Genomic DNA, 8396 nt, shown 5'->3' on the forward strand with positions numbered 1-8396 from the left:
CTTGGGAAATCTTCTTCATGGCAGCTTCTTGATTCGAACCAGTGACTTTTCGCTAGGGAATCAACATAATAACACAGTGAGCTATTAGGAAATGTGAGACCAGGTTGTAATTTGTCATCTACTGGAAGAGAAAGATTATTCCACCACCATGAGCAGAACAGTAACAATGCAGTGACATGACGAGAATCTGCATAACTAATCATATGCTACATAGTGCATGTCACATTTATGTACAGTATGAGATAGCCAAGATGGTTGTCTATAACATGATGGTGGTCTCATGATCTGAGCTGTAGTGGATGGTGAGATATGGAGCCTGAGAGTTAGAAGGTCCAAGCATTGTTACCCTTTTGCTCGTCAGTGTATTTTGCGAAGGGGACAACAAGACTTCATGTCTGTATTATTTGCAGTTAATTTCCTAATTTTTACTTTAAAAGAGGTTCTGCAGCAGCTGGCTGTACAGTGAACTCGTCACCAGCTCTGTTAATACACGATATAAATAAACCTTCAGTGTCATATAAGGCACAAGACTTATCAGACATGACCAGTAATGGTTATCTCAGTGGTGCAGTAGTCTTTCCCGTCATCCCACCCATGGCCAATTGTCGTTCTATGTTTTCCTTCAGACACATATTAACTCCTTGATGTATGTTCAGAAAGTAAGTTACACTGAGATTCTCCTAGAGATGAGGACCTTATGGTAATGACGCTCATTAACATGCTTTGTCCATCCATGGCACGTGAATTGGAGGATAACATATAGAATATATGTATATTAATACCTCTGATATGAAAGACTTGACTGAAGATCCACAGTGAGGTCAGATGTGGGTGGACATCTCCACAAGTCTAAACCACCCACTTGGTCAATACAAAAACCCAAGTCATCATCAGGCCTGAACATACAACCCTTGAGTGGAGGCGATAGTGACTTATGCAATTGCAAAAGGTTCTTCAGGACACTTTAGAGTTAAAAAAGTTGCCTCGTCACGACTTCAACTGCAAATATCCAAGAGAGATTTTCAGTTTCAATTATGGCCTCCTCCGACGTGAGGGACGAGCTGAGCTGCTCCATCTGTTTGAACATCTATACGGATCCCGTCACCCTCAGATGTGGACACAACTTCTGCCGGGAATGTATTGATCGGGCTCTGGATACTCAGGAAGGCTCTGGAGTGTATACCTGTCCCGATTGCCGAGAAGAATTCCAAGATCGTCCATTGCTGTATACAACGATCGCACTGAGGAACATAGCAGAACATTTCCATACGCTCCAACCAGAGAGTTCGGTATTTTGCAGCTACTGTAATCACTCTCCAGTACCTGCTGCCAAATCATGTCTGTCATGTAAAGTGTCCTTATGTGATAGACACCTGAGAGTCCATAGTAAGTCAAGAGAACATGTCCTCTCAGGCCCTACAGCTTTCGTACAGGATGGGAAATGTTCCATCCATAAGAAGGCTCTGGAGTATTACTGCTCGGAAGATTCTGCTTTTATATGTGTCACCTGTTGTCTGGCAAGTGAACACCAGGGCCATCAGGTGGAGCTCCTCGAAGAAGCTGCCAAGAAGAAAAAGGACAAGATGAACATTCTTCTGAAGAACCTGAACTCCAAAAAAGCAGAAACAGAAAAAAGAGTCCGGGACCTTCAGGAGGGCAGAAGAGGAGTACAAGAGAAGGCGTCTGGAATAAGAAGGAGAGTCACTGCCATCTTTAGAGACATTCGGAGACAATTGGAGGACCTTGAGAAGAAGGTCCTAAGTGATATCTCCAAAAAGCAAGACCACGAAGCTTTCACCATCTTCAACCTGATCCAACAGCTGGACATCCAGAAAGATGAGATATACAGCAAAATACTGTACATCAATGAGTTGTGCAACATGACTGAGCCAATGGCCATTTTACAAGAACAGGAGTCAAAGGGAGACAATTTTTGTGGTGTCTTTATGGTGGAGGACAAGAATGAGGGGAGGAATGCTAACAAGTTGGACATCACAGAAAATGTGGATGAAGGTTTGATCTCGGAGACACTCATACAAGGTTTATCCCAAATACTAAAAAATGTAAAAAAAGGAATCAACATCCAGGCCCCTACAGAGATTCTCCTGGATGTGAACAGCGCTTGTAAAAACGTCAAAATATCATACGACCTGAAGACGGCATCCTGGTCCCAGGTTAAGCTGAACTGTCCAGAAACGACCCGAAGATTTCAGGATCCTCAAGTATTGAGCACCAGGAGCTTCTGCACAGGACGCCATTATTTTGAGGTGGAGACCAGCAAGACAGGAAACTGGAGAGTGGGGATGTGTTATCCCAGCATTGACCGGAGCGGGCACCAGTCATGGATTGGGGATAATAAGAAGTCCTGGTGCTTGCGTAAGGTCTACTACAATAACAGCAACCTGTATTCAGTCATGCATGACAGCAAGGTTGTCCAGATACCTCAACAAAGGTCTCACAAGTTCAGGGTCTATCTGGACTATGAAGCCGGGGAGTTGTCTTTCTATGAGCTCAATGATCCCATAAGGCACCTCCACACCTTCACCACCACCTTCACCGAGCCTCTCCATGCCGCCTTCTGTGTACTGAAGGACGGGTGCATAAAGATCTGCAATTGAGGCTGTTTTAAGAAGTCTAAGTCACTCATGGACAATCAAGTGGTCCTCCTTCTTCCCTACATTGAGAAATTTTCGAAAATTCATTTTGATTCATGTGTGATACTGACCACTGAGCTGTGCATCTAATCCTATCCTGTGTGATACTGACTGCTGAGCCGTGTATCTAATCCTCTCCTGTGCGATACTGACTGCTGAGCCGTGTATCTAATCTTCTCCTGTGTGATACTGTCTGCTGAGTCAAGTATCTAATTCTATCCTGTGTGATATTGACTGCTGAGCCGTGTATCTAATCCTCTCCTGTGATACTGACTGCTGAGCCGTGTATCTAATCCTCTCCTGTGTGATATTGACTGCTGAGCCGTGTATCTAATCCTATCCTGTGTGATATTGACTGCTGAGCTGTATAACTAATCCTATCCTGTGTGATACTGACTGCTGAGCCGTGTATCTAATCCTCTCCTGTGTGATACTGACTGCTGAGCTGTATAACTAATCCTATCCTGTGTGATACTGACTGCTGAGCCGTGTATCTAATCCTCTCCTATGTGATACTGTCTGCTGAGCTGTGTATCTAATCCTCTCCTATGTGATACTGTCTGCTGAGCTGTGTATCTAATCATCTCCTGTGTGATGCTGACTGCTGAGCCGTGTATCTAATCCTCTCCTGTGTGATGCTGACTGCTGAGCCGTGTATCTAATCCTCTCCTATGTGATACTGTCTGCTGAGTTGTGTATCTAATCATCTCCTGTGTGATGCTGACTGCTGAGACGTGTATCTAATCCTCTCCTGTGTGATACTGTCTGATGAGCAGTATATCTAAATTCCCCGGCTTGGACGTTGTATCTACTGTATATACCTCGGTTTGGGTAAAGTGGCTCATTAGCGCCCCCACGACACCCAACACCCGGAGCAAATACCCCGGTTGCCCCCTGCTACATCTAATGGCTCTGAAGTTGGCAGATGTGGTTGTCCTCTCTTCTTCTGCACACATCATGGGGCAGAGCCTGGTCCTCCCATAGTGGATGAGTCCGTGTCCAGATAATGTTAGGCACATTACTATTGTTCAATGAGGGCCCTAAGTCAAGATCTTAGGGGCCACCGCAGAATGGAGGAGGTCAGCCTTGCTTACGAAGCACCACTGTATGGCGGAGAAGCTGCAGATGTCTCAGCGAGGGGAGGAGAACCTTATCTGCTGCCTGCAGACTCGGTGCTGGCCTTTGGTAGGATATTTCCACCCCTTCACAAGGTGGACCAGCAATGATCCAGTTCAGGGAACATTCTTCCATAACTGATCTTCCCCTAATTATTCTTCTGGATTGATAATTTTCACCCAAGATTTAAGTAACCGAAAACCAACATGGAGGGGCTCGGTGAAGGTGGCAGTGAAAGTGTGCAGGTGTTGGATGGGGTCACACGCCTCGTAAAATGACAGCGTCCCAGCCTCATAGTCTAGACACATCCTCAATCGATGACATGAAGGCTCCGGTGATAACATGGTCTCCACATTGTCATGGAGGACAGAGTACTGATTCTTCTGCCAACGCAAACACCAAGACTTCTCATTGTCCCCGATATACGACTTGTCTCCGGTCCGATCCATGGTGGGGTAACACATCCCAACCCTCCATCCTCCAGTGTCACTGGTCTCCACCTCCCAGTAATGCTGGCCTGTACGGAAGCCATCGGTGCTTAGTATCTGTGGGTACTGGAATTTCTCCGATGTTTCTGGATAGGTTTGGTTCCCTTTGGACCAGGAGGCAGTTTTGAAGTCATCTGACAGGTGGACGTGGTTTCCAGCGGTGTTGATATCCAGCAGTAGACTTGTCCACCTCGGCCCGCTGAGCCATGATTTTACACTGGTCATAATCTTCAGTAGAGATTCTTCAAACATCTCAGAGATTAAACTTTCATCTAGATGGTCTACGCCATGATGCTTACCCTCAGAATTTTTCTTCTCCCTTACTGTGACCTGAGCATCCCAGAAGTTAACACCTGGAAATTCCTGCAGTAAGGCGATCGGGTCTGCAATGGCACTCAGCTCCTTCACACAAGACATCTTCTCACACAACTCTTTCTTCTGAAGTTCCAGATGTTGGATCTGTCCCAAGATTGAGAGTGACACCTGCTCTTTCTGTCTGGATAGCTCACTCAGAACCTTCTCCTCAAGGGCATCCAATTGTCCCCTTATGTCTCCCAACATGGCTATCACTCTTTTGGTTAAACCATTTGCTTTTTCTTGAGTGTCTCGTTCGCGCAGACTCTGGATGCTCTTCTCCATCTCCTCAATGGCTGTCGTGAGTTTCTGCAGAACGTTTCTCATGGTCTCCTTCCTCATCCGAGTAGCATCGCTCAGTAATTCCACCTTATGTCCACTATGTCCAGAAGACACGCACTGGCCACAGATACCGACCGAGTCCACGCAGCAGTAATATTCCAAGACTTCGTGGTGGACGTTGCACTTTTTACTCCTCGGTGAAGCGCTGGGTGGAGTGACCGTATGTTCTACAGACCGGTCATGCCTCATCAAATGGTGGTGGCACATGGAGGTCTCGCACTGCACACAGGACTTCACGGCTGGGACTGGGAAGTCACAGAAGGTGCAGTAGATCCCAGACACTTCAGCTTCTGGAGCAGAGAAGAGGCCCTGAGCGATGTTCCCCAGGGTTACGTTTCTCCTCATGGATGGACGCTCCAAGAAGTTTTCTCTGCAGTCAGGGCAGGAATAAACTCCAACCTGGTCCTGAGTGTCCAACGCCCGACTAATACAGTCCCGGCAGAAGTTGTGTCCACAGCTCAGGGTGACAGGGTCCGTGTAGATGTCCAGGCAGATTGAGCAGCTCAGCTCGTCTCTCAGATCAGCAGACGCCATTGTTGGCAGCAGGAAGACAATGACGTCATAATAAAGCGCCGGAGCGAGACTCCGTACATAACACTGTCAGATCATGTCCAACGTACCACACCGGCACCGACCATTGCTGAGAGTGTATCTAATCCTCGTCTGTGTGATACTGACTGGAGTGTATCTTATCCTCACCTGTGTGATACTGACTGCTGAGCTGTGTATCTAATCCTCTCCTGTGTGATACCGTTTGCTGAGCCATGTATCTAATCCTATCCTGTGTGATACTGTCTGCTGAGCCGTGTATCTAATCCTATCCTGTGTGATACTGACTGCTGAGCCGTGTATCTAATCCTATCCTGTGTGATAGGGTCTGCTGGGCCGTGTATCTAATCCTATCCTGTGTGATACTGACTGCTGAGCCGTGTATCTAATCCTATCCTGTGTGATACTGACTGCTGAGCCGTGTATCTTATCCTCACCTGTGTGATACTGTCTGCTGAGCCGTGTATCTAATCCTATCCTGTGTGATAGGGTCTGCTGGGCCGTGTATCTAATCCTATCCTGTGTGATACTGACTGCTGAGCCGTGTATCTTATCCTCACCTGTGTGATACTGTCTGCTGAGCCGTGTATCTAATCCTATCCTGTGTGATAGGGTCTGCTGGGCCGTGTATCTAATCCAATCCTGTGTGATATTGACTGCTGAGCCGTGTATCTAATCCTATCCTGTGTGATAGGGTCTGCTGGGCCGTGTATCTAATCCAATCCTGTGTGATATTGACTGCTGAGCCGTGTATCTAATCCTATCCTGTGTGACACCGTCTGCTGAGCCGTGTATCTAATCCTATCCTGTGTGATACTGACTGCTGAGCTGTGTATCTAATCCTATCCTGTGTGATAGGGTCTGCTGGGCCGTGTATCTAATCCAATCCTGTGTGATACTGTCTGCTGAGCAGTTTATCTAATCCTATCATATGTGATACGGTCTCAGAGCCTCACAGGATTAGATCTTGTGTTAGGTGGTGTCACTGACAGGTCCGAGAGGCCACCCTAAAGGCCCCGTCTCACTAAGCGATTTACCAACGATCACGACCAGCGATACGACCTGGCCGTGATCGTTGGTAAGTCGCTGTGTGGTCGCTGGGGAGCTGTCACACAGACCGCTCTCCCCAGCGACCAACGATCAGGGGAACGACTTCGGCATCGTTGAAACTGTCTTCAACGATGCCGAAGTCCCCCTGCAGCACCCGGGTAACCAGGGTAAACATCGGGTTACTAAGCGCAGGGCCGCGCTTAGTAACCCGATGTTTACCCTGGTTACCAAAAAAAACAAACACTACATACTCGCCTTTCGGTGTCCAGGTCCCTCGCCGTCTGCTTCCTGCTCTGACTGAGCCGCCGTACAGTGAGAGCAGAGCGCAGCGGTGACGTCACTGCTGTGCTCTCACTTCTCACTGTACGGCCGGGAGTCAGTGAGAGCAGGAAGCAGACGGCAAGGGACCTGACGGACATCAGAAGGCGAGTATGTAGTGTTTGTTTTTTTTTACATTTACGCTGGTAACCAGGGTAAACATCGGGTTACTAAGCGCGGCCCTGCGCTTAGTAACCCGATGTTTACCCTGGTTACCAGTGAAGACATCGCTGGATCGGTGTCACACACACCGATTCAGCAATGTCAGCGGGGCCTCAACGACCAAAAAAAGGTCCAGGCCATTCCGACACGACCAGCGATCTCGCAGCAGGGGCCTGATCGCTGGTACGTGTCACACATAGCGAGATCGCTATGGAGGTCGCTGTTGCGTCACAAAACTTGTGACTCAGCAGCGATCTCGCTAGCGATCTCGCTATGTGAGACGGGGCCTTAACGATTAGACACCGTGGAGGCAGTGACCCAATGCTGACGGATCCTAGAGGCTGCCGCTAACAAACACCCCGAAGGCGGTGCCCTAAAGCTGTCGGGTCCTAGAGGCCGGCCCTAACGATCAAACACCCTGGAGGTGGAGCCCTAATGCTGACGGGTCCAAGAGGCCACCTCCAAAGATCAAATGCCACGGAAGCAGTGCCCCAAAGCTGAAGGTTCCTAGAGGCCACTTCTGACGATCACTCTGAAAGCAGTGCCACAACGCTGTCTGGTCCTAGAGAAAGCCCCTAATGATCAAACACCCTGGAGGCGGTACCCCAACACTTACGGGTCCTAGAGGCCGTCCCCAAAGATCAAACGTCCCAAAGATCAAACGTCCCAAAGGCAGTGCCCCAATGCTGATGGGTCCTAGAGGTCACCCCTAACGATCAAACACCCAGAAGGTGGAGCCATAACGCTGATGGATCCTAGAGGTCACCCCTAATGATCACTCAGGAGGCAGTGCCACAACGCTGACTGGTTCTAGAAGCCGACTAACGATCAAACACTCTGGAGGCAGTGAATCAACGCTGATGGGTCCCATAGGCCACTCCTAACGATCAAACACACTGGAGGTGGTGTCCCAATGCTGATGGGTCCTAGAGGGTGCCCCTAACGATCAAACACCCAGCAGGTGATACCCCAACACTGACTGATTCTAGATGCCTCCCCTAACGATCAAACACCCAGAAGGTGGATCAAGCACCCTGGAGGCGATACCCCAACGCTGATGGGTCCCATAGGCCACCCGTAACGATCGAATGCCCCGAAGGTAGGGTTGAGCGAAACGGGTCGTTCATTTTCATAAGTCGCCGACTTTTGGTAAAGTCGGCGTCTCATGAAACCCGACCCGATCCCTGTGTGGGGTCGGCCATGCGGTACGCGATCTTGGCGCCAAAGTCGCGTTTCGTATGACGCGTTTAGCGCCATTTTTTCGGCCAATGAAGGAGCGTGGGCACAGTGATGACATAGGGGTTAGGGCGTGTACGCCCATCATCTTTTTTTTCGCTTGTGCGCAGTAGCGATTTGGAATGTG

At 48.7% G+C, this 8396-nt stretch overlaps 2 protein-coding genes across 2 annotated transcripts; one reads left to right on the plus strand and one right to left on the minus strand.

The window, feature by feature from the left end:
* The first annotated feature begins 952 nt into the window (after positions 1-952).
* Positions 953-2705, plus strand: LOC143769361 (nuclear factor 7, brain-like). Its single transcript, XM_077257839.1, has one exon. The coding sequence runs from the start codon at positions 1035-1037 to the stop codon at positions 2616-2618; it is 1584 nt and encodes a 527-aa protein (XP_077113954.1). The 5' UTR covers positions 953-1034; the 3' UTR covers positions 2619-2705.
* Positions 2706-3097: 392 nt separating this feature from the next.
* LOC143769362 (E3 ubiquitin/ISG15 ligase TRIM25-like) lies at positions 3098-5489 on the minus strand. Its single transcript, XM_077257840.1, has one exon. It carries the CDS (start codon positions 5486-5488, stop codon positions 3923-3925), a length of 1566 nt encoding a protein of 521 aa, XP_077113955.1. The 5' UTR covers position 5489; the 3' UTR covers positions 3098-3922.
* Between the last annotated feature and the right edge of the window lie 2907 nt (positions 5490-8396).

This window comes from Ranitomeya variabilis, chromosome 4, assembly GCF_051348905.1.
Source record: "Ranitomeya variabilis isolate aRanVar5 chromosome 4, aRanVar5.hap1, whole genome shotgun sequence".
Lineage (NCBI taxonomy): Eukaryota > Metazoa > Chordata > Amphibia > Anura > Dendrobatidae > Ranitomeya > Ranitomeya variabilis.